Source organism: Coregonus lavaretus (genome assembly GCF_964263955.1).
Source record: "Coregonus lavaretus genome assembly, chromosome: 22".
Classification (NCBI taxonomy): domain Eukaryota; kingdom Metazoa; phylum Chordata; class Actinopteri; order Salmoniformes; family Salmonidae; genus Coregonus; species Coregonus lavaretus.
The window spans coordinates 20,784,260-20,811,456 of NC_140009.1; the positions used below are offsets into that span (position 1 = coordinate 20,784,260).

The 27,197-nt window shown below is 48.3% G+C and overlaps 1 protein-coding gene across 3 annotated transcripts in view; it reads right to left on the reverse strand.

The window, feature by feature from the left end:
* Nucleotides 1-27,197, reverse strand: part of LOC311149622 (ephrin type-B receptor 2-like) — an 81,057-nt gene that overhangs the window by 22,517 nt on the left and 31,343 nt on the right. For all 3 annotated transcript variants that reach the window (XM_084186809.1, XM_084186810.1, XM_084186808.1), the window contains exons 2-3: nt 25,490-25,554; nt 23,845-24,529 (exon numbers count right to left, since the gene is read on the reverse strand). In XM_084186809.1, the coding sequence (XP_084042935.1) occupies nt 23,845-24,529; nt 25,490-25,554 (750 nt within the window). The remainder of the gene's footprint in view (nt 1-23,844; nt 24,530-25,489; nt 25,555-27,197) is intronic.

Consider the following 27,197-nt stretch of genomic DNA (forward strand, 5'->3'; position numbering starts at 1 on the left):
CTCTGATGCCACGGTGCCAAAACCGGCTGATTACCTAAAACACATTGAAATGGCGTTAGGTTAGCAGAGGAGTGGCGGAGAAAGTTCTGGGCATATTCGGCCCATGGCAAGAACACCGACCACTCCCCCGGCCGGTCCTGGCAGTAGTTCCGCAGGAACCTACCCACATCCTGATTCACCCGTTCCACCTTCCCATTAGACTCGGGGCAAAAACCAGAGGTCAGGCTGACCGAGACCCCCAGACGTTCCATGAACGCCTTCAAGACCCTGGATGTGAACTGGGGACCCCGGTCAGACACTATGTCCTCTGGCACCCCGTAGTGCCGGAAGATGTGTGTAAACAGGGCCTCCGCAGTCTAAACAGGGCCTCTCCCGTGGGGAGACTGGGCAGAGGAAGGAGGCGGCAGGCTTTGGAAAAGCGGTCCACAACGACCAGGATGGTGGTGTTACCTTGAGAGAGGGGAAGATCAGTAAGGAAGTCAATACACAAGTGTGACCTTGGCCGTTGTGGAACTGGTAAGAGCTGTAACTTACCCGCTGGGAGGTGCCTAGGTGCCTTACTCTGTGCGCACACCGAGCAGGAGGAGACATATACCCTCACGTCCTTAGCCAAGGTAGGTCACCAGTACTTTCCGGTCAGGCAGCGCACTATATGACCGATACCTGGGTGACCAGAGGAGGGTGACGTGTGTGCCCAATAGATCAGACGGTCACGGACAAGAGACGGCACGTACTGCAGCCCAGCTGGACACTGAGGTGGAGATGGCTTTGTGCGTAACGCCCGCTCTATGTCCGCATCCATCGCCCATACTACCGGTGCCACAATACAGGAGGCAGGGAGTATGGGGGTGTTGTCTATGGGCCTCTCCTCTGTGTCGTACAGCCGTGACAGTGCGTCTGCCTTCATGTTCTTCGTACCCGGAATGTATGATAGAGTAAAATCAAACCGGGTGAAGAATAGGGCCCACCTAGCCTGGCGAGGGTTCAGCCTCCTCGCTGCCCGGATGTACTCCAGGTTACAGTGGTCCGTCCAGACGTGGAAAGGATGTTTCGCCCCCTTGAGCCAGTGCCTCCACACAGTCAGGGCTCGGACAACAGCCAACAGCTCCCGATCACCAACGTCGTAGTTCTGCTCTGTCGGGCTGAGCTTCTTGGAGAAGAAGGCACAGGGGCGGAGCTTGGGTGGCATGCCCAAGCGTTGAGATAGGACAGGGCCTATCCCTACCTCGGACGCATCCACCTCGACTACGAACGGTAGTGATGGGATGGGCCAGTACCGGGGCTGAGGTGAACAGAACCCTCAGGTTACTGAAGGCCCTGTCAGCCTCAGCAGACCAGCGGAGCCGGGACAGCCCACCCTTCAACAGAGATGTGATGGGAGCTGCGACCTTGCCAAAGCCCCGGAAAAACCTCAGATTGTAGTTGGAAAATCCAATAAAGCGCTGCACCTCCTTAACCGTGGTTGGAGTTGGCCAATTACGCATGGCTGAAATGCGATCTCCCTCCATTTCCACACCTGAGGTGGTAATGCGGTATTCCGAGGAAGGTGACGGACTGTTGGAAAAACAGACACTTTTCTGCCTTGGCATAAAGGTCATGTTCCAACAGTCGGGCCAGCACTTTGCGAATCAGGGACACATGCTCGGCGCACGTAGCGGAATACACCAGAACGTCATTGATGTAGACCACTACACCGCGACCAAGCATGTCCCGAAACACCTCGTTCACAAAGGACTGGAAGACTGATGGAGCATTCATCAAACCGTAGGGCATCACCAGGTATTCATAATGCCCCGTGGTTGTGCTGAATGCTGTCTTCCACTCGTCCCCCTCTCGGACACGCACCAGGTTGTACGCACTCCGGAGATCTAATTTGGGAAGAAGCGCGCCCCATGCATTGACTCGATCACAGATGGAATGACGGGTAGAGGATAACTATATTGTATTGTCCCCTTGTTCAGTGCTTGGTAATCAATGCAAGGGCGCAGACCTCCATTTTTCTTCTTCACAAAAAACTTGAGGAGGCGGGCGAAATGGAGGGACGTATGAACCCCTGACGCAGGGACTCGGAGATGTATTTCTCCATCGCCTCAGTTTCAGCATGCGACAGGGGTTACTACAAGGTAGTGTCTGGACTTTCCACCGTGGTTGCACCAACAGAAACACCTAGACACCTACCCTGACACTCTCGCGACCACCCCGTGAGAACCATCTGTGGCCATAAAAAGGTGGGGTTGTGTAGTGCTAACCAGGGAAGACCTAACACAACAGGGAAATCAGGAGACTTAATAATAAAAAAGGTGACTTGCTCACTATGGGTCTCATGTGTAACCATAGTGACTGTTGCTGTAACTTCCCTAACGAACCCGGACCCTAGTGGTCGACTGTCAAGTGCTCTGATGGGGAGTGGAATGGATAGGGGAACCAATGTAATGCCTAGACTATGTGCAAATGACATGTCCATAAAGTTCAGAGCTGCGCCTGAATTGACCAGCGCCTTACACTGGGGAACTACTGTGTAGTCAGGAAAGTGGATGGGTAGGGTACAGTGCGCAGCAGAGGCCTCTGAACGAGTGTGGGTGTTCGATACCTGGGGTGACACGAGAGTGCCCTGTCTGCCACCTCCAGACCCAAAAGAACGCCAACGACAGCGTGCAGGAGAATGTCCTCTCGTTCCACTAGAGTGACACTGGCGCTGTCATCCTCTGCTCTCCCAGATCGCTGCTCCATCCAGTTCCATCAGCTCGTGATCCGGGTTAGGGGGGGATGGAACGGGCAGGCTCCTTCCAGGACGTCCTCTAGCATCCAGCAGGTTGTCCAACCAGATGGCCATGTCCACCAGTTGATTGAAGGACAACATGGTGTCCCGGCAGGCTAGCTCCCTTCGGACGTCCTCGGAAGTGGTCGATGAGGGCCCGCTCGTTCCACCCGGACCCAGCCGTTAGAGTCCGAAACTCCAGGTCGAAGTCCTGCGCGGTCCTCGTTCCCTGCCTCAGGTGGACCAGCCGCTCGCCCCCCTCTCTACCTTCGGGTGGATGGGGCCGGGCTGATGTTCGAATAATATAGCTCCAGTTGTAGGAGGAATTCCTGGCAGAGAGCAGCTGTCCCGTCAAAATCCTATGGTTGGGATATCTGGATCCCTCTGGGTGCTGGGATGTGGGTGGCTGGATCCGGTCGCTCATCTGGTCCTGACAGATCGGGTCCTATCCTCTCCAAGCGTTGGACGACCTGGAGAACCCGATCCATCGCTTCTCCCAAGCTGGCTAGCATCGTTGAATGCTCCCGGACCCATGCCACGACTCCAGACATGTGCTCCTCTCCTGCTGACTACATGGCGGGTGTGTGATTCTGTGATGGGTGATTTGAAAGAGTCAGGCGCAAGAGGGTAAATCACAGAATAACAGGATTTATTCCGGAATACAGAGTACGCAGAAAATAACCCGGGGAATACAAAATACAAGGAGCTCCACCGAGCTTCACTATCCTCACAATAAACAATCACACACAAAGACAAGGGGGCAGAGGGAACACTTATACAGGTACTGATGAGGGGATATGAACCAGGTGTGTGTAATCAACAAGACAAAACAAATGGAATGATGAGTTGAGGAGCGGCAGTGGCTAGAAGGCCGGTGATGACAAACGCCGAAGCCTGCCCGAACAAGGAGAGGAGGCAGCCTCGGAGGAAGTTGTGACAGCAGTCTTTAACATCACGCTGATTGTTCTTTGATGGCTCAGCAGTTTCATGTCCTGAGTAAAAAATAAATAGTGTTAACTGTCCATTTAGGGTATACTTCCTCCATTATTCATATATCTATTCATCTGTGTTTGGCTATAATATTTCACTATTCTCTGGCGCCTGAGACACCGGTCTCAAGAGGTCATTTTCCTGCTTCCTTTGTCACCTGTAAGTGTGTAAGTGTATTGATGCATGTGTACATTGGGTACAGTGTGTGTGTACAGGTGTGTACACTAATGAGCGAGTGATCCGTAAATGTGTGACCACCAGAACAGTGTCAAATCATATTGGACGTAGAAACAGAGGCTTTGGCATTCCCATTGAAGTAAGGTATGGCGAGTAGGTGTTAAAACATGGTTCCCTTCAAAACATGAGAAGATAAGAGTATCAATCTGGTGGATAGAAAGCTTTTTACACTGGCTAAATAGTAAAATAGACAAATCATGTACACTACAGTGTAGAAAGTAAACCAACGTTTATATTATACTGTATAGTGTGTATAAAATATGACATGATCCTTATGGAGGCAATACACCATCCATTCATAAAGAACCAGTGGAGGGTTAAAGAGTTCGTTGAGTATGTTAGTGACTGACTCATTGAGTCCACAGCTGCTACAAAAACACTGGTTACTGTGGTGAAAGAGCTTTCTCAGTAAAACCTACAAAATACTGGCACTCTTTTTACTGGGAAACTATGCGAAATGTGTTTCTTTTTGCGAGTCTCTTTGAAAGCTTTTTCATTTGATCTTATCTAATTTAATGTATCGTGATCAACCCTCCCATGTAACTATCAATATTCTGTTAAGTTTGAGCATAATTTATGATAATCACTCTATAAGTATTATCATTATTATGATTATGTTTTTGATGTTGTTACGACTGTCTGTCACAATCGTTGTAAGAGGCAGACCAAGGCGCAGCGTGATAGGCGTACATCCTTTAATGAGTACTTTACACCAACAATAAAACAACAAAACGATACGTGAAGTCTAAAGGTTCACCAACACAAACCTATACAGAACAAGATCCCACAATCAACTGTGCAAAACAGGCTGCCTAAGTATGGTTCCCAATCAGAGACAACGAGCTACAGCTGCCTCTGATTGGGACCCACCCTGGCCAACATAGATCTAAACGATCTAGAATAAACACATAGAACAACTAAACATAGGAACTAACACCCTGGCTCAACATTAAAGAGTCCCCAGAGCCAGGGCGTGACAGTACCCCCCCCCCCCCCCCCCCCCCCAAAGGCGCGGACTGCGACCGCGCCAACCAAACACCACAGGGGAGGGGCCGGGTAGGCATTCCGCCTCGGAGGCGGATCCGGCTCCGGGCGTGACCACCACTCTCTCTCTCGCCCTCGTGGTCTGGCCCTGCTGGCCGGAGCTGGACTGAACACCGGTGGAGCGGATTGCTCTGGCTCCGGCGTGGAGCAGCTGACCGGTGCCGACCAGGCACAGGTGGAACAGGAACGGGCCGGACCGGGCTGACGACGCGCACCACTGGCTTGGTGCGGGGAGCGGGGAGCAGGAACAGGCCGAACTGTGCTGGCGACGCGCACCACTGGCTTGGTGCGGGGAGCAGGAACAGGCCGGACCGGGCTGGCGACGCGCACCACAGGCTTGGTGCGGGGAGCAGGAACGGGCCGGACCGGGCTGACGACGCGCACCACTGGCTTGGTGCGGGGAGCAGGAACAGGCCGGACCGGGCTGGCGACGCGCACCACAGGCTTGGTGCGAGGAGCAGGAACAGGCCGGCCCGGGCTGGGGACGCGCACCACTGGCTTGGTGTGGGGAGCAGGAACGGGCCGGGCCGGGCTGGCGACGCACACCACAGGCTTGGTGCGGGGAGCAGGAACAGGCCGGACCGGGCTGGCGACGCGCACCACTGGCTTGGTGCGGGGATTAGGAACGGGTTGGGCCGTACTGGGAACACGCACCACTAACTTAGTGCGGGGAGCGGGAACGGGTCGGGCCGGACTGGGAACACGCACCACTAACTTAGTGCGGGGAGCGGGAACGGGTCGGGCCGGACTGGGAACACACACCACTAACTTAGTGCGGGGAGCAGGAACGGGTTGGGCCGTACTGGGAACACGCACCACTAACTTAGTGCGGGGAGCAGGAATGGGCCTGACCGTACTGGGAACACACACCACTGGCCTTGTGCGGGAATCAGGAACGGGCCGGACCGGACTGGTGACACACACCACTTGCTTGGTGCGAGGAGCGGGACTAGGTTTCCTCATAAACCTCCGCTCCCTCTGCTGCCTACTCAGTTCCTCTCTCCGTGCCTCCACACTCTCCTTCTCCCTCCTGACCAATGGCCCCCTTAACCTGGTGGCCTCCTCTCCTAGTCCACAAACTCGCCCTGTAGCTGCCTCCAGCAGCCCCGTCGTCCATGCCGTGTGCCCCCCCAAAAAAATGTCTTGGGGTTGCCTCTCGCCTGTCCGACGACGACACTGTTGGCGCGGTACCTCCTCTCTCGCTTTAACTTTAGCCCATGGCCCTTTGCCCGCGAACATGTCCTCCCAGGACCACCATTGGCCCACCTGGGCCATCGCCAACCTCTCCAGCTCCTTACCCGGCGTTTGCTCCTGCACACGCTGCTTGGTCCTTGTATGGTGGGATCTTCTGTCACGATATTCGTCATCAGTGGACCAAGGCACAGCGTGATAGGCGTACATCTTTTAATGAGTACTTTACACCAACAATAAAACAACAAAACGATACGTGAAGTCTAAAGGTTCACCAACACAAACCTATACAGAACAAGATCCCACAATCAACTGTGCAAAACAGGCTGCCTAAGTACTCAACATTAAAGAGTCCCCAGAGCCAGGGCGTGACACTGTCATTATCACTTCAATGGCTTTATGTGCTGAGGGTGTGAGTGCCCCTCTGCTCCTATCAAAGTGGTTTTGGCAGCACCTATCTGAGCAGGTGTGAGTTGATGTGCGTGAGCAGTGAGCACACTGTCATTTACTGACACTGTTACACAAGGACAACCCACTCCTCTGTATGCCTATTCCCAGCCACGCTACATTAATTAGCCTATATGGTCAACAACGTCCCTGAACCTTTGACTTTTGGGAAGTGAGGGTGTGTAAATATAATGTGTACATCACTTCATAATGAATAGGTCAACCACAAATAATGAATGCTTTACAAATATTGAGTCCAGGGCATGTTGTAGGGCGGATAAGAGGGGAAAAACATTTTCTCTCTCTCTCCTTTGTCTCGTTCTCGTGCCCAGCTTCTCTCATCGTGGCCCGGCAGGGAGAAAGGAGAGCCGTGAGGAAGTGAGATCGCCACTGACAGGAAGTGTCTGTTCGAGGAAGATCCTCGGATAGGCCGCTGGAGCCTGAGGGACGACAGCTCCGCTCCTCGAGAAGCCTTTGATCAATGAGCCTGTCGGCGATGACAACGGGACACCTGCGCTCCATCAAAAGGGGTTGCCCCTAGTAACAACTGTGTGGACAGCCACCAATCAGCAGAGATTAGGTCTGGCTCTCTGTCCTATCAGGCTGTTTAGGAAATTGAGACACTGACAGGATATCTAGGCTGGAGATTCTACTGTATGTGAACTGGAAGTTAGAAAGATTAAATCAAATTAGGTTTTGAAATAGAATCAGTATGGAGATATACGTGCATGTAACCTACAAATACTCTAACTGTTTCCTCATTATAAGAGTTTAAGTGCTTAATTAGGTATATGCCATATGGGAATAGGCATGGCACTTTACAAAATATCTATAGATTGAAAACAATTTAAAAGTGTTGGCTTACAGTATATAATGCTACAGTAAAAAATGAAACTGAAAACACCTAAATAATCATGTTCTTTGAGAAAATGTATCTTTATAAAATGAAATAATGAATGAGTCAACCTGATGAAGCATACTATTCTGGAGCAGTCAACATTTAACTTTGCCCTTATCAAGGGTTTAACAAAACAGGACATGTAGCAAAGGTCAATTTGTAAACAGTGCCTGACTTTGGTCCAGTAGCAGGTGGAGAAAAGCCAGTCCCATGCAATGTCGCTAACATTCTGAGGGGACATTCTCATAATAGGGCGAGAGCTGTTTGTGTTTCCCGACCATATAGGCTATAAATAGGCCCACTTGCGCACACACACACACACACACACACACACACACACACACACACACACACACACACACACACACACACACACACACACACACACACACACACACACACACACACACACACACACACACACACACACACACACACACACACACACACACACACACACACACACACAGTCTGCACTAAGAGGCTCTGTCAGAGACGAAGAAGAGACACTTGTATCAGAGAAGCTGAGTTCAGGAGTGGCAGGGGTCCTGAAAGCAATATCCCGATAGGTCACCTCCACCATTACCACTCTGTCTCCTCTACATAGCCAGCCCTGTGAATCTTTGAACACTGTGGGTAAGTCAAAATAACATACAGATGCGGTCAAATATTTTGGCAACCAAGCAATTTACAATGCAGTGCAATGGAGCAGAATGTTCTGTTTTCTCTTTTCAAAACTAGTTGAATGGCTATTTTAACCCTGTAGGCACCTGAAACTTACCACAGATAAATTACCAGTAAACGAGAATCACTTGCCTCCAATCACATTCATATGAAATTTGAATAATTTAGTCGAGGCCATTTTTTACTTTGAAGTGAAAGATCTCAATTTCAGTTAAGATTTTCTTGGTGCTGTACAGTTGTAAATCAAACAAATACACATGTGAACACCAAAATGTATTTTTAGAAAAAGTAGTGAATTGTGCAAGGGTGCCAATATATTGGTCGCATCTGTATCAACTGTGTGTGTGAGAGAGGGGGAGGACAGAAAGAGAGAGAGAGGGGGGGGGGGGGGGGGGGGGGAGCAAAAGGAAAAAGAGGGATGTGGATAACTCAGTTTCTGAGGGAGTCTAATCTACCATGTTTGTAGGATTGGTGGTGAATTGAGAGGACAGTCTTTGCCCCTCATGCATTTACAGATCTCCTGACCCGTTAGTAAACACTTGGGTTTGGGAGTCTGCCCTAACATAGTCCGACATTTTATTCTCAGAATGACTTCCTTTGCAATGGCTTGGTTCAAATGACTATTTTACACACAATAATCATGACATCCCAATAATCTGAGTGTGGCACAGCATTCCATAGGACCATCTGTCTGTTGGGTGGAGAGAGAGAGGGGTAAACACTACAGGGTGTTGCCATGTTGCATGTACAGAAGCAGTCATGTACTCTCTTCGCAAATAACCCTACCAATGTTTTGATTTTGTTATACAGAATTGTCATTGTAATTTACAATGTAAGAGTTGTAAATCTGGTGTTGAATGAGAGGAACCTAATTGAGCATTTGATTTACACTGGGGCAGCAGGTGTGTTCTCTCTCTCTCATTATGTTCAATGACCATTGAATTCTCAGTAGAAGCCAAAACCCAGAGGACAACATCCACTGTTGCAGGAGATAACCCTGGCTTCCCCACAGGACAGAGTAAATGCCTACAGTGTAGAGTGAGGGAAAAAACTATTTCATCCCCTGCTGAATTTGTAAATTTGCCCACTGACAAAGACATGATCAGTCTATAATTTTAATGGTAGGTTTATTTGAACAGTGAGAGACAGAATAACAACAACAAAAATCCAGAAAAATGCATGTAAAAAATGTTATAAATTGATTTGCATATTAATGAGGGAAATAAGTATTTGACCCCTCTGCAAAACATGACTTAGTACTTGGTGGCAAAACCCTTGTTGGCAATCACAGAGGTCAGACGTTTCTTGTAGTTGGCCACCAGGTTTGCACACATCTCAGGAGGGATTTTGTCCCACTCCTCTTTGCAGATCTTCTCCAAGTCATTAAGATTTCGAGGCTGACGTTTGGCAACTCGAACCTTCAGCTCCCTCCACAGATTTTCTATGGGATTAAGGTCTGGAGACTGGCTAGGCCACTCCAGGACCTTAATGTGCTTCTTCTTGAGCCACTCCTTTGTTGCCTTGGCCGTGTGTTTTGGGTCATTGTCATGCTGGAATACCCATCCACGACCCATTTTCAATGCCCTGGCTGAGGGAAGGAGGTTCTCACCCAAGATTTGACGGTACATGGCACCGTCCATCGTCCCTTTGATGCGGTGAAGTTGTCCTGTCTCCTTAGCAGAAAAACACCCCCAAAGCATAATGTTTCCACCTCCATGTTTGATGGTGGGGATGGTGTTCTTGGGGTCATTGGCAGCATTCCTCCTCCTCCAAACACGGCGAGTTGAGATGATGCCAAAGAGCTCGATTTTGGTCTCATCTGACCACAACACTCAGATGTTCATTGGCAAACTTCAGACGCGCCTGTATATGTGCTTTCTTGAGCAGGGGGACCTTGCGGGTGCTGCAGGATTTCAGTCCTTCACGGCGTAGTGTGTTACCAATTGTTTTCTTGGTGACTATGGTCCCAGCTGCCTTGAGATCATTGACAAGATCCTCCCGTGTAGTTCTGGGCTGATCCCTCACCGTTCTCATGATCATTGCAACTCCACGAGGTGAGATCTTGCATGGAGCCCCAGGCCAAGGGAGATTGACAGTTATTTTGTGTTTCTTCCATTTGCGAATAATCGCACCAACTGTTGTCACCTTCTCACCAAGCTGCTTGGCGATGGTCTTGTAGTCCATTCCAGCCTTGTGTAGGTCTACAATCTTGTCCTTGACATCCTTGGAGAGCTCTTTGGTCTTGGCCATGGTGGAGAGTTTGGAATCTGATTGATTGATTGCTTCTGTGGACAGGTGTCTTTTATACAGGTAACAAACTGAGATTAGGAGCACTCCCTTTAAGAGTGTGCTCCTAATCTCAGCTCGTTACCTGTATAAAAGACACCTGGGAGCCAGAAATCTTTCTGATTGAGAGGGGGTCAAATACTTATTTCCTTCATTAAAATGCAAATCAATTTATAACATTTTTGACATGCGTTTTTCTGGATTTTTGTTGTTGTTATTCTGTCTCTCACTGTTCAAATAAACCTACCATTAAAATTATAGACTGATCATTTCTTTGTCAGTGGGAAAATGTACAAAATCAGCAGGGGATCAAATACTTTTTTCCCTCAGGGCTGGGCGATATGGCCAAAATGTCATATCACTGTATTTTTCAAATTTTTGACGATATTTTACGCTATTTGCTGTGCTATTGCCTTTAGGATGTAGGACTGAGGAGCTGTGGTAATGCAATCTCTATTAATGTCTTTCCTCCAACCATATGGCATTTCTGGTCCTAACATTGATTACGTAAACCAGGAAGAATCCAGTGAGCTCTAAAAGGATTGGGACATTGACAAATGTTTTGTTGTTTTGGCTCTGTACTCCAGCACTTTGGATTTGAAATGATACAATGACTATGAGTATAAAGTGCAGACTAGCAGCTTTAATTTGATTGTATTGTCATCCATATCGGGTGAACCGTTTAGAAATTACTGCACTTTTGTACGTCGTCCCCCCATTTTAGGGGACCAAAAGTATTGGAACAAATTCACTTCTATGTGTATTAAAGGAGTCAAAAGTGGTCCCATATTTGGTCCCATATTCCTAGCACGCAATGATTACATCAAGCTTGTGACTCTACACACTTTTTGGATGCATTTGCTGTTTGTTTTGGTTGTGTTTCAGATTATTTAGAGCCCAATGCAAAGTAATGGAAAATAATATATCATGTAATTTTGGAGTCACTTTTATTATATATAAGAGTAGAATATGTTTCTAAACACTTCTACATTAATGTGGATGGTTCCATGATTATGGATAGTCCTGAATGAATCACTTTAGTAATTGTAGGCCGTCATTGTAAATAAGAATTTGTTCTTAACTGACTTGCCTAGTTAAATAAAGGTAAAATAAAAATAAATAAAAAAATAACAATAATGTTTACATAATGTTTACATGCTGCTGTATTTAGTCAATGCCACTCCGACATTGCTAGTCCTAATATTTATATATTTCTTAATTCCATTCTTTTATTTTAGATTTGCGTGTATTGTTGTGAATTGTTAGATACTACTGCACTGTTGGGGGGGGGGGGGGGGGGTCTACGCCTGTAACTTTCTCACTCATTGTTATTCACGATTCATTCAGATTTATCCAGAATTATGTAGAAGTGTTTAGAAACATATTCTATTCTTATTTACAATAAAAGTGACTTCAAAATGATTTACCATTCATTACTATTGGGCACAAAATAATCTGAAATTACCCTCAAATTAAAGCTGACAGTCTGCACTTTAACCTCATAGTCATTGTATCATATCAAAGTGCTAGAGTACAGAGCCAACACAACAACAGCAACAAAAATCACTGTCCCAATACTTTTGGAGCTCACTGTTGGTTATTAATATATGAGTTGCCTATGAACTATATACAGTGCCTTGCAAAAGTATTATTACATTTACATTTAAATCATTTAGCAGACGCTCTTATCCAGAGCGACTTACAGTTAGTGAGTGCATACATTTTTCATCCCCCTTTCATATTTTTACAACCTGTAATTTAAATGGATTTTTATTTGGATTTCATGTAATGGACATACACAAAATAGTCAAAATTGGTGAAGTGAAATGAAAAAAAAAACTTGTTTAAAAGAATTCTAAAAAATAAATAACGGAAAAGTGGTGCGTATATATGTATTCACCCCCTTTGCTATGAAGCCCCTAAATAAGATCTGGTGCAACTAATTACCTTCAGAAGTCACATAATTAGTTAAATAAAGTCCACCTGTGTGCAATCTAAGTGTCACATGATCTGTCACATGATCTCAGTATATATACACCTGTTCTGAAAGGCCCCAGAGTCTGCAACACCACTAAGCAAGGGGCACCACCAAGCAAGCGGCACCATGAAGACCAAGGAGCTCTCCAAACAGGTCAGGGACAAAGTTGTGGAGAAGCAGACTCTGTCGCAGCCGGCCGCAACCGGGAGACCCATGGGCGGTGCACAATTGGTCCAGCATCGTCCAAGGTAGGGGAGGGTTTGGCCGGCAGTGATGTGAGTTCATTTCCCACGGGGGGCCAGTATGAAAAAAAAAAAAACGTATGCATTCACTAACTGTAAGTCGCTCTGGATAAGAGCGTCTGCTAAATGACTAAAATTTAAATGTAAATGTAAGTACAGATCAGGGTTGGGTTATAAAAAATATCAGAAACTTTGAACATCCCACGGAGCACCATTAAATAAATTGAAAGAATATGGCACCACAACAAACCTGCCAAGAGAGGGCCGCCCACCAAAACTCACGGACCAGGCAAGGAGGGCATTAATCAGAGAGGCAACAAAGAGACCAAAGATAACCCTGAAGGAGCTGCAAAGCTCCACAGCGGAGATTGGAGTATCTGTCCATAGGACCACTTTAAGCCGTACACTCCACAGAGCTGTGCTTTACGGAAGAGTGGCCAGAAAAAAGCCATTGCTTAAAGAAAAAAATAAGCAAACACGTTTGGTGTTCGCCAAAAGGCATGTGGGAGACTCCCCAAACATATGGAAGATGGTACTCTGGTCAGATGAGACTAAAATTGAGCTTTTTGGACGTCAAGGAAAACGCTATGTCTGGCGCAAACCCAACACCTCTCATCACCCCGAGAACACCATCCCCACAGTGAAGCATGGTGGTGGCAGCATCATGCTGTGGGGATGTTTTTCATCGGTAGGGACTGGGAAACTGGTCAGAATTGAAGGAATGATGGATGGCGCTAAATACAGGGAAATTGTTGAGGGAAACCTGTTTCAGTCTTCCAGAGATTTGAGACTGGGATGGAGGTTCACCTTCCAGCAGGACAATGACCCTAAGCATACTGCTAAAGCAACACTCGAGTGGTTTAAGGGGAAACATTTAAATGTCTCGGAATGGCCTAGTCAAAGCCCAGACCTCAATCCAATTGAGAATCTGTGGTATGACTTAAAGATTGCTGTACACCGGCGGAACCCATCCAACTTGAAGGAGCTGGAGCAGTTTTGGCTTGAAGAATGGGCAACAATCCTAGTGGCTAGATGTGCCAAGCTTATAGATGAGACATACCCCAAGAGACTTGCAGCTGTAATTGCTGCAAAAGGAGGCTCTACAAAGTATTCACTTTGGGGGGGTGAATGGTTATGCACGCTCAAGTTTTCAGTTTTTTTGTCTTATTGCTTGTTTGTTTTACAAGAACAAATATTTTGCATCTTCAAAGTGGTAGGCATGTTGTTTAAATGAAATGATACAAACCCCCAAAAAATCCATTTTAATTCCAGGTTGTAAGGCAACAAAATAGGAAAAATGCCAAGGGGGGTGAATACTTTCACAAGCCACTGTATAAAAGCTAAGTATGAGGTATAAAAGTAAGTCTGAGGGTGCCTGGTGATATGAAGTTTCTGTCTTCATCCAGTTCTCATACAAGGCTTGCCATGTCAAATTACAATCACAAATGGACTCTGGAATAATGACTTCCTGAAGGACTAAACAAAATCTCACTGGGTATCACTGGGTGTAACAATATGACTAATGCGCAGTGATATCATTGGCTACCTCTGGCTATTTAAGTGCTCCTCCCCCCCAAAGATACAAACCATCACACTGTGAAATATAGCAGAATGGGTCATCGAGGGCTTCATTAGCAGTGCTTGGTATTTCTAATCAAATGACCAGGGACACATGAAAATGCGCCCTCCCATGCTCATAATTAGTCAATTATGGCCGCCATTAAAGCAGGGCATTATGGGGGATTATTGTCGGGGGAAATGAGTGAGACATGCTGCTGCCGCACAGCGGCTGAGGATATTAGCCATCTCCATCCATCAGCTCCACCAGATGGGAGGACTATAATCATTTAGATTCTGTCAACGGCAGCAGGGAGGGCGCTGCCAAAAGCCTCTCCTCATTTCTACTCCCCACTCGTTCAGTGGAATCATATCCGCCGGTACAGAGAAAAAAAGAGGAGTAACCATTGTCTGTTGTCTCGATGTGTGAAACGGTGTGTGTGTGTGTGTGTGTGACATTGGTGTAGTGGAAGGTAAACACGTAAACACCGTTTACGCATCTTTTTATTTTGCCTGAGTGTTAACCCACCTTTATCGAAAGTATAGGGAGTGTTACTTAATTCACCATGAATGGCGATCAGCGTTTCCCACCTATTTTTTACCACTACATCACTGGTGTGTGTGTGTGTGAGTAGGACTCTGACATTTTCCTTGTCTCTTCCGACACAAGGGGTAAGGGAAGAGACAGGGATAGTGCTTTCTTGGCATACAGTGAGATCTCTCTGAATGTAAGGCTGCAACCTGGACTCAGGGGTAGACGTAACATAGTAAATGTAAATCTGAGACACTCCAATAATAATAATAAAGTAATAATTTGGGGGGTGCTTATATTTGTCCTGTTACACACAAGTGTGTAATGGATTTTTGTTTTGGCTAACGTTAGCTCGGTAGCTAGGTGGAGAATGCTAATGTTAGCTATGTAGCTAATGTTAGCTAGGCTAGGGGTTAGGAGTTAGGGTTAAGGTTAGGGTTAGGAGTACGGTTAAAGGGTTAAGATTAGGGTTAGGAAAAAGGGTTAGCTGTCATGAGCCTCTCACTCCACCGGGTTACCACCTTAATTTTCTTCCACTCTGCTCACCACTCTCTCTACTCAGCCTAACTAGCTCCACCTGTCCCTGCTCTGCTCTGCTCTAATTACTCTGCCAGCTGCGCTGCATTACCCACTACCTCTCCCAGTATTTAAGGCCCTGTCTTTCAGCTCTCCGGTGTCAGATCGTCTGCAAAGCTCACACCCGGAACCTGTTTGCTCGCGCTTCTGGCTCACCCTGGTTTTGTGACCCCGGACCTGCCTGATTTTTGGATACTCTTCTGCCCCAGGAGATCCAGACCTGCTTCTGCCATAACGACTCCTGACTACTCTTCAATCCCGGTAACTCTGACCAGCCTTCTGCCTTGCTACTACGTATTTTGGATTTCCCTGGAACTGTACTGCTGCCTTGTTTCATTCCGCCCTGTTGTGTCTGTGTCTCCCCCCCCCAGGACTTCTGGACCACCCGCCACCGGCTTCATAGGACGCATCGCTGCCACTGGGGGGGGCACAGACCCAGCACATTGGACGGGATCCCTGTTACCCCTGGAGCCTTCATTCACTCCCTACTTCCCTTTTCCCTTAAGTTTTAATAAACTTTCTGGTGTGACGCAATTGTGGTCCTCTGGTCGTCTGTCTGAACCGTGACAGTACGATCTGACCATTATGGACTCAGCGCACACTTTCCCCGACATGGAAACCGATGAGCATGAGCAGCAGTTCCAGCAGCAGCAACAACAACTCGCCATGATCATTCAACTCCTCACCAACCTTACCCCAGCCAGTCTGCCCACCAGCCCTGCCCCCGAGTTACCTGCCCCGGTCATTGCAGCCGCTGCTCCGGAACCCAAGATTGGAAACCCCGAGCGGTTCAACGGCGATTCAACCCAGGTCCGGCCATTCCTGACTAGCTGCCGACTTCAGTTCTCCTTGCAGCCAAGGACCTTCGCCACGGAGGGGGCTAAAGTTGGGTATGCCATCACTCACCTGACGGGCCGAGCTCGACTCTGGGGAACAGCAGAGTTCGAACGTCAAACCCCCGCATGTGCAACCTTCGACCTGTTTGCTGAGGAGATGCTGAAGGTGTTTGACCTGGATTCACCAACCGCAGAGGCGTCTCGTGACCTGTTCAGTATTCGACAAGGCAGACGTACAGTCGCAGACCATTCCATCGACTTCCGAACCCTGGCTAGACGAAGTTCTTGGAACACACCGTCGTTGGTGGACGCGTTCTTCCATAGTTTGGCTGACTATATCAAGGACGAGTTGGTCTCCCATGAACTGCCTTCCACTCTTGATGAAGCCATCGCACTGACTGTCAGGATCGACAGAAGGATACAGACCCGTCGTCGTGAGAGGGGGCGCCAAGGTCCACCTACTACCGGCATTCGGAGAGATCCGACTGGGCTCCTGTCATCTACTGCCACTCACCCAGGTCAGCTTGATCAGTCTGAGCCTATGGAGATTGGGCGAGCCTCTCTCACTCCTGCAGAGCGCCAGCGCCGCTTCACCTCAAACCTCTGCCTCTATTGTGGAGGTGATGGACATCGTGTGGTAACCTGCCCTTTAAAGGGCCGAAGCTCACCGGGCATAGGGGGAGTCCGGTTGAGTTCAATGACCATCCAGTCCTCCGACCGCAAACCCCTGCTGCAAGTTCACCTCCGCCTCTCTGACTCAACTCACACCCTGGCTGCTCTGGTGGATTCTGGCGCCGAAGCCAACATAATGGACATCAAGCTGGCACGCCAACTGGGACTGGAGAACCTCCGTTTGACACCTCCTATTCCTGCCCGGGCACTGGACGGACACTTACTCGGATCGGTCACTCATGTCACGGCCCCGGTCTCGATGGGTCTGTCCGGAAACCATCAAGAAACTATCCAGTTTCACCTGCTCCCCTCTCCAGGCCAACCCCTCATCCTGGGTTACCCATGGCTCCGCCGGCACAACCCTCAGCTCGACTGGGTGACCGGGGTGATCAGGGAGTGGGGAGAGGACTGCCACCGAACCTGCCTGCTTGCTGCCGCACTACCCCCTCGGCCAGTACCTACTAACTCCGCTCCTGACCTCTCCAATGTCCCAGAATGCTACCATGGTCTCAGAGAGGTGTTTAACAAAGCAAGAGCCACATCTCTGCCCCCTCACCGACCGTACGACTGTGCCATCGACCTCCTCCCTGGAACAGCCCCTCCAAAGGGTCGTCTTTATTCGTTGTCTGCTCCTGAAAGAAAGTCCATGGAGGACTACATCAATGGCTCTCTGTCCGCAGGATTAATCCGTTCATCTTCATCTCCTGCTGGTGCTGGCTTCTTCTTTGTGGGGAAGAAGGACGGATCTCTTCGCCCCTGCATCGACTACAGGGGACTCAACGACATCACAGTGAAAAACCGTTACCCTCTGCCTCTGCTCACCTCTGCTTTTGAGTTGCTCCAGGGAGCCACTGTTTTTACCAAGTTGGATCTCAGAAACGCTTACCACCTAGTGCGGATCCGGGAGGGAGATGAATGGAAAACCGCATTCAATACACCAACAGGCCACTACGAGTATCTGGTTATGCCTTTTGGCCTCACCAATGCTCCTGCTGTGTTCCAGGCTCTAGTGAATGATGTACTGCGGGACATGTTAAACAAGTTTGTCTTCGTTTACCTGGATGACATCTTAATCTACTCCAGAAACCTGTCTGAACACACCCGCCATGTCCAGCAAGTCCTTCATCGTCTTCTGGAGAATTCCCTCTACGCCAAGGCAGAGAAATGTGAGTTTCACGTCAAGACAGTGGCCTTCCTGGGGTACATAGTGGCAGAGGGAAGTATCCAAATGGATCCTGCCAAAGTATCAGCAGTCACTTCATGGCCAGTTCCGGAGAACAGAAAGAAGCTGCAACAGTTTCTGGGGTTTGCTAACTTCTATAGAAAGTTTATCCGGAACTACAGTACCGTTGCTGCCCCTCTCACTGCTCTAACCAGCACCAAGCAACCCTTCACCTGGACCCCAGCAGCCGACAAAGCCTTCAGTACCCTCAAGGTGAGGTTCACCTCCGCTCCCATCCTCCAGATGCCTGATGTGGACCGGCAATTCATTGTGGAGGTGGACGCCTCGGATGTGGGAGTTGGTGCTGTGATTTCTCAGTGGGCTGCGGAGGATAGGAAGCTCCATCCCTGTGCCTTTTTCTCACGTCGGTTGTCCCCCTCTGAGTGCAATTACGACATAGGGAACCGTGAGCTGCTGGCTGTGAAGCTTGCCTTGGAGGAGTGGCGTCACTGGCTGGAGGGGTCCACCATTCCATTTCTCGTTTGGACCGATCATAAGAACTTGGAGTACATCCGCACGGCCAAACGGTTGAACTCCAGGCAGTCCCGCTGGGCCCTGTTCTTCACCAGGTTTAATTTCACTCTGTCATACCGGCCTGGATCACGCAACACCAAGCCAGACGCCCTCTCCCGTCAATTCCAGAAGGATGACACCCCCTCCAAGGACCCTGTGTCGATTCTGCCAAGTCCCTGCATCGTTGCAGCTCTGACCTGGGCTGTTGAGGAACAGGTGCTGGAGGCTCTCCGTAACCAGCCAGGTCCCAGCACTTGCCCAGCTGACCGCCTTTTTGTCCCCGAAGACCTGAGGTCCCAGGTCGTTCAGTGGGGACATGACTCCCGCCTAGCTTGTCACCCTGGCTCCACCCGCACTTACAACCTGCTCGCCCAGAGGTTCTGGTGGCCCTCTCTGAGAAAGGATGTACGGGAATTCGTCCAAGCCTGCCCCATCTGCAACCAACACAAGTCGTCCTGCCAGCCCCCAGCCGGATTGCTGCAGCCCCTGCCTGTGCCCAGACGTCCCTGGTCTCACATCGCCCTTGACTTTGTCACGGGGCTGCCCCCTTCAAGTGGCATGACCGTCATTCTCACCATAGTTGACCGTTTCAGCAAGATGGCACACTTTATTCCCCTCCCCAAGCTCCCAACCGCCAAGGAGACCGCCCAGGTGGTCCTGGAACACGTCTTCCGGATCCACGGACTGCCAAGGGATGTAGTTTCTGACCGTGGTCCACAATTCTCCTCCGCTTTTTGGAAGGAGTTCTGTCACCTGCTGGGAGCCACAGTCAGTCTGACTTCCGGATTCCATCCCCAATCCAATGGGCAGTCAGAGCGGGCTAATCAGGAGCTCGAGAAGGCACTGCGATGCATGACTTCACGCAACCCCCACTCCTGGTCGCAGCAATTGACATGGGTGGAGTACGCACACAATTCTCTGACCTGCTCTGCCATCGGTATGTCCCCTTTCCAATGTGTTTATGGATACCAGCCTCCTCTATTTGCCAGCCAGGAAGAGGAGGTTACTTGCCCATCTGCACTTGCTTTTGCCCGTCGATGTCGCCGCACCTGGTCACAAGCCCGAGCCACACTCCTCAGATCCGTTGCCAGCTACACTACCGGGGCCAACCGTCGGAGAATTCCTGCTCCCACCTACCATGTTGGTCAAAGGGTGTGGTTGTCATCGAAGAACCTGCCACTCAGGGTGGAGTCGCAGAAGCTGGCACCTCGGTTCATTGGCCCATTCCCTATCATAAGAGTGATTAGCCCAACTGCTGTCCGGCTCCAACTGCCTAATTCCCTGAGGGTGCACCCCACTTTCCATGTGTCTAAGATTAAGCCCATCCATGAGAGTCCGCTGGTCCCTGCTGCGCCTTGTCCTCCTCCTCCACGGCTCGTCGATGGTGGTCTGGTTTACACCGTCCGCCGCCTGCTTCGGTCCAGACGGAGGGGTAGGGGTCTCCAGTACCTCATTGACTGGGAGGGCTATGGACCTGAGGAAAGGACCTGGGTGCCAGCTAGTCGGATTGTGGATAGGACTCTCATCACCGCTTTCCACCAACGGCATCCTGATCAACCTGCAATCCGTAGGGGCCGCCCCAGAGGGGTCCCTAACCGTCCTGCCCGCTCGGCTTCCTGTCCTGTGCCTGATCCTGTCTCGGGACCTGTCCCATCTCCCGACCACGGCCCTCCGGCTTCCTCCGAGGATGAGGACGTTCACTCGGACCGTTCGGAGGAGTTCTAGCCCTCCTCCGGCTCCCCTCCTCCCGCCCGGCGTGGTGTTGCTCTTGGGACTTCTGGGGCCGTCCCTTGGGGGGGGGGTTCTGTCATGAGCCTCTCACTCCACCGGGTTACCACCTTAATTTTCTTCCACTCTGCTCACCACTCTCTCTACTCAGCCTAACTAGCTCCACCTGTCCCTGCTCTGCTCTGCTCTAATTACTCTGCCAGCTGCGCTGCATTACCCACTACCTCTCCCAGTATTTAAGGCCCTGTCTTTCAGCTCTCCGGTGTCAGATCGTCTGCAAAGCTCACACCCGGAACCTGTTTGCTCGCGCTTCTGGCTCACCCTGGTTTTGTGACCCCGGACCTGCCTGATTTTTGGATACTCTTCTGCCCCAGGAGATCCAGACCTGCTTCTGCCATAACGACTCCTGACTACTCTTCAATCCCGGTAACTCTGACCAGCCTTCTGCCTTGCTACTACGTATTTTGGATTTCCCTGGAACTGTACTGCTGCCTTGTTTCATTCCGCCCTGTTGTGTCTGTGTCTCCCCCCCCCAGGACTTCTGGACCACCCGCCACCGGCTTCATAGGACGCATCGCTGCCACTGGGGGGGGCACAGACCCAGCACATTGGACGGGATCCCTGTTACCCCTGGAGCCTTCATTCACTCCCTACTTCCCTTTTCCCTTAAGTTTTAATAAACTTTCTGGTGTGACGCAATTGTGGTCCTCTGGTCGTCTGTCTGAACCGTGACATTAGCTAACATGCTAAGTAGTTGCAAAGTAGCTAAAAATTAGTAAGTAGTTGCAAAGTTGCTAATTAGATAAAATACTAAGGTTGTTTGTGATGAGATTCCAACCCGCAACCTTTGGGTTGCTAGACGTTCGCATTATATGCCGACCCATCCACCCTGACCAACATGTAAAGTGTTGGTCACATGTTTCATGAGCTGAAATAAAATATCCTAGACATTTTCCATACACACAAAAAGCTTATTTCTCTCCAATTTTGCACACATTTGTTTACATTCCTGTTAGTGAGCATTTCTCTTTTGCCAAGATAATCCATCCACCTGACAGGTGTGGCATATCAAGAAGCTGATTAAACAGCATGATCATTACACAGGTGCACATTGTGCTGGGGACAATAAAAGGCAACTCTAAAATGTGCAGTTTTGTCATATAACACAATGTCACAGATGTCTCAAATTTTGAGGGAGCATGCAATTGGCATGCTGACTGCAGGAATGTCCACCAGAGCTGTTGCCAGCAAATTTAATGTTAATTTGGCAGTACGTCCAACCGGTCTCACAACCGCAGACCAAATGTAAACACGCCAGCCCAGGTCCTCCACATCTGGCTTCTTCACCTGCGTCATCGTCTGAGACCAGCCACCCAGACAGCTGATGAAACTGAGAAGTATTGGTGTCTGTAATAAAGCCCTTTTGTGGGGAAAAACTCATTCTGATTGGCACCCATGGCTGTGCCCCTGCCCAGTCATGTGAAATCCATAGATTAGGCCTAATTTATTTATTTCAATTGACTGATTTCTTTATATGAACTGTAACTCAGTAAAAGTGTGAAATTATTGAATGGTGCGTTTATATTGTTGTTCAGTATAATTTGAGTGTGCCGGTATTTACTTTTTAATATGTTATGTCTAGTCTATGAGACCAGGCTGGCTGGGACACAGGTCTACGGTTTAAAGACACCTCTAATTACCCTCAACACTCTCCCCCCTACAGTACGTTCTTGACCCATCTTTCCTGGCACTAATTTAGTTCCCCTAGTGATTCTACTGTAGTTAGTAAACCAAAGTCATTACATCCATTATACAGTGTATTCGGAAAGTATTCAGACCCCTTTACTTTTTCCACATTTTGATACGTTACAGCCTTATTCTAAAATGGATTAAATTGTTTTTCTTCCCTCATCAATCTACATACAATACCCCATAATGACAAAGCAAAAACAAGTTGTTAGAAATGTTCGCAAATTTATAAAAAATTTAAACCTGAAATCTCATTTACATAAGTATTCAGACCCTTTACTCATTACATTGTTGAAGCACCTTTGGCAGCGATTACAGCCTCGAGTCTTCTTGGGTATGACGCTACAAGCTTGGCACACCTGTTTTGGGGAGTTTCTCCCTTTCTTCTCTGCAGATCCTCTTAAGCTCTGTCAGGTTGGATGGGGAGCGTCGCTGCACAACTATTTTCAAGTCCGGGCTCTGGCTGGGCCACTCAAGCACATTCAGAGACTTGTCCCGAAGCCACTCCTACGTTGTCTTGGCTGTGTGCTTAGGGTCGTTGTCCTGTTGGAAGGTGAACCTTCGCTCAGTCTGAGGTCCTGAGCGCTCTGGAGCAGGTTTTCATTAAGGATCTCTCTGTACTTTGCTCCGTTCATATTTCCCTCGATCCTGACTAGTCTCCCAGTCCCTGCTGCTGAAAAACATCCTCACAGCATGATACTGCAACCACCACCATGCTTCCCCGTAGGGATGGTGCCAGGTCTCCTCCAGACGTGATACTTGGCATTCAGGCCAAAGAGTTCAATCTTGGTTTCATCAGACCAGAGAATATTGTTTCTCATGGTCTGAGAGTCTTTAGGTGCGTTTTGGCAAACTCCAAGTGGGATGTCATGTGCCTTTAACTGAGGAGTGGCTGCCGTCTGGCAACTCTACCATAAAGGCCTGATTGGTGGAGTGCTGCAGAGATGGTTGTCCTTCTGGAAGGATCTCCCATCTCCACAGAGGAACTCTGGAGCTCTGTCAGAGTGACCATCGGGTTCTTGGTCACCTCCCTGACCAAGGCCCTTCTCCCCCGATTGCTCAGTTTGACCTGGCGGCCAGCTCTAGGAAGAGTCTTGGTGGTTCCAAATTTCTTCCATTTAAAAATGATGGAGGCCACTGTGTTCTTGGGGACCTTCAATGCTGCAGACATTTTTTGGTACCCTTCCCCAGATCTGTGCCTCGAAACAATCCTGTCTCGGAGCTCTACGGACAATTCATTTGACCTCATGGCTTGGTTTTTGCTCTGACATGCACTGTCAACCGTGGGACCTTTTATAGACAGGTGTGTGCCTTTCCAAATAATGTCCAATCAATTGAATTTACCACAGGTGGACTCCGTTCAAGTTGTAGAAACATCTCAAGGATGATCAATGGAAACAGGATGCACCTGAGCTCAATTTCGAGTCTCATAGCAAAGGGTTTGAATACTTATGTAAATACGATATATTTTATATATTTGTATAAATGCGCAAAAATGTCTAAAAACCTGTTTTTACTTTGTCATTATGGGGTATTGTGTGTAGCTTGATGAGAATAATCATTATTTCCATTTGGGAGGAACTTCGAAGACATATAAAAGTGAGACCACAACAATATCTCTCTCCTTCTCTTTCTGCAACATTTGTAGACCCCAAGGCCAAACGTCCACAGTAGCAGTAAACACATTATGTCAGCAGCTCTCACCTCGACACACGGTGCCATTCTCCACTGCCTCGTGCCCAGCCTTGCACATGCAGCGCCCAATGGGCACCATCCACTCCCCGTCCCCGTTACAGTAGAGCTTGATGGGCACGTCCACCTCCTCCCCGTTGGGCACACACACGCCCCGCGCTGCCACCAGGGAGGTGCTCTCTGCCCCTGACAGGGTCTCGGGGAACATGGCACCGTTCAGGACCACACGGGGGCACTTCCTGTAGAAGACGCGCACGGCGATGAGCGACATGCAGCCGCCATAGTCCTGGAAGGCCAGATAGAAGCCTTGGCGTGACACAGGGCCGAAGCTCCGTACCTCTGTGTTGATTTTCATCACCCGGCCGCCCAGGTCCACCTGGGAGAAGCTCTCGTCGGCTGCGATGGTGTCCACCTTGATCCAGGGGTTCTCCATCCAGGCCGGGGACACCTTATTGGCCGTGTCCGAGTCCGTCTCGTAGTAGTACAGGTTAAAGGTCTCCTTACAGGAGCCGGGGACGCTGGGGATGGAGCTGCAGTCCCGCACCGAGAACTTCATCTCCACATGGATGCGCTGGGCGCCTCGCCGGCTGATGTACTTGGTGCGGACCCAGTTGTTCTGGTTGTTGTCGAAGACATTGCACACCTGGTAGGTGCGGATGGTGTTCATGTTCTCATCGTATCCACTCACCTCCTCCCACTGCCAAGGACAGACAGAGCAAGAGGTCAGTTTAACATCCATGACCAGTGAAAACAACTAATCAGTCAACGTATTCATTTAACGGGACATTTGATTACTGGTCATTTTATTACTGGTCAAGGGAATAAAACCCCCAAAACCCATATTATGGTTATTATCACAATAAATGTGGTAACAATATGATATGACCATATGATATGAATATGAAATATAATTGAAATAAATAAATCATCCAATTGGACGCTTTGGACAAGCTTCTAAGTTACTAAATCCAAATGTAAATGTAAATGTAATATACTGTCAGATAACATTGTTTTCAGATAAGATTGCTATATTTCTGCTTTTTATTTGAGACCTTTGTCTATGTAACTTTGTCTGCCTGTGAAAAAAGAATAAATAAGAAGGGTAAATGAGCCAGACTTGACACCTCTTCAAAATGTGGAATTACTAACACAGTCGGTAGCAGTGGAGGCTTCTGAGGGGAGGACGGCTCTTAATAATGGCTGGAACGGAGCGAATGTAATGGCATCAAACCATGTGTTTTATGTATTTTATACCAATCCACCTATTCCACTCCAGCCATTACCACGAGCCCGTCCTCCCCAATTAAGGTGCCACCAACCTCCTGTGGTCCGTAGATACCAAACATAAAAGAGTACATTTTCATGTCAGACAATTGTCTTCCTGGGCTGCCTTGTTCGGAGGCGTGCACAAAGAGCTGACAGTCAGACTATTCAGCAATAAGACTCCGTTGAAGTATCACTTCGCTCACGCGACTTACAGTCATCACACATGCTGTATGGGGGTCTTTTCCTGCTATACTGTTTTTGTTGTTGTTCTACATTGGCCTTCTCATGTTGCTGCTACTGGAGACTATCCAAAAATGGATCTGCAAAATGACTAAAAGTTTTTAAAGTTAGTAAAATGGTGTCATATAAAGAGATGCTTTGTTCTACTCACCCCCAATGCTGGGTAGATAGTCCATCCTAGCTCTGCTGTTGCCGTCGTAGAGTCCATGAGTATTTCTAGAGAGAAATCAAGAGGAACAAGTTAATGTACTATTCAAAATCACAACTGAAGAACAGGGCACCCCAAAGCTCTGCTCTGCATTCTTAACAGCACTATCAACAAGGCAGGTCCTACAGGCCCTAGTTTTGTCGCATCTGGACTACTGTTCAGTCGTGTGGTCAGGTGCCACAAAGAGGGACTTAGGAAAATTGCAATTGGCTCAGAACAGGGCAGCACGGCTGGCCCTTGGATGTACACAGAGGGCTAACATTAATAATATGCATGGCAATCTCTCCTGGCTCAAAGTGGAGGAGAGATTGACTTCATCACTACTTGTACTTGTGAGAGGTATTGACATGTTGAATGCACTGAGCTGTCTGTTTTAACTACTGGCACACAGCACGGACACCCATGCATACCCCACAAGACATGTCACCAGAGGTCTCTTCACAGTCCCCAAGTCAAGAACAGACTATGGGAGGCGCACAGTATTTTTAAAATATTTTTAGTCATTTAGCAGACGCTCTTATCCAGAGCGACTTACATGAGCAATTAGGGTTAAGTGCCTTGCTCAAGGGCACATCGACAGATTTTTCACCTAGTCAGCTCAGGGATTAGAACCAGCGACCTTTCGGTTACTGGCACAACGCTCTTAACCACTAAGCTACCTGTGTGTGTACTCTATGTAGTCTGTACTGACTCTATGTAGTCAGTACTACATCGAGCCATGACTACATGGAACTATATTCCACATCAAGTACCTCATGCCAGCAGTAAAATTAGTTTTTTTTTTAAACAGATAGAAATACATCTTATGTGTTGTGAAATCTGTTATGAATGTATTGTAATGTTTAAAAAATGTATAACTCCCTTAATTTTGCTGGACCCCAGGAAGAGTAGCTGCTGCCTGGGGATCCATAATAAATACAAATACAAATACAAATACAAATACAGCAAGACACATTATTTTCATTGTGAAATATTGTGAGGAGAAAATAGTAAATGTCTGTTTCTCTAGCCACAGATTCATCCGTTCATCCTTCGATAGAGGGTTGTAACAGGGCTGCCTTCTATCCCCTCTGCTCTTCGCTCTATCTCTGGATCCTTTTTCTGTATTTCTCTGGAGTCTTTACATGTATATCTCTGGATTCTTTACATTTCTATCTCTGGATTCTTTACCTGTAAATCTCTGGAATCTTTACATTTCTATCTCTGGATCCTTTATCTGTATTTCTCTGGAGTCTTTACATGTAAATCTCTGGAATCTTTACATTTTTATCTCTGGATTCTTTACCTGTAAATCTCTGGAGTCTTTACCTGTATATCTCTCTCATAAAATGTTTCCATGTGGTGTTTCATGATGCAGTCATGACAATTCTCTTGGTTTATCATACTCCTTATAGGGTTTGACTGAATGGCACAATTATGATCATAACCCACTTTTGGGACTTGATGTAGACTGATATTATATCATCTAAGTATTGTGTTATGACCCGTGCCCCTGCTTTGTGATGTTTCAGCAATGGTGTGTGTGCAGTAGAGGTCTTCACGGGTCCAAAAAGTTGGACCCGTTCCGAAATGGATCCGTGGCTTTCCCACCCAAACCAATATGCATAAATTAATTTTCAAAAAAACAAAGACCCATTCCGAATGGACCAGA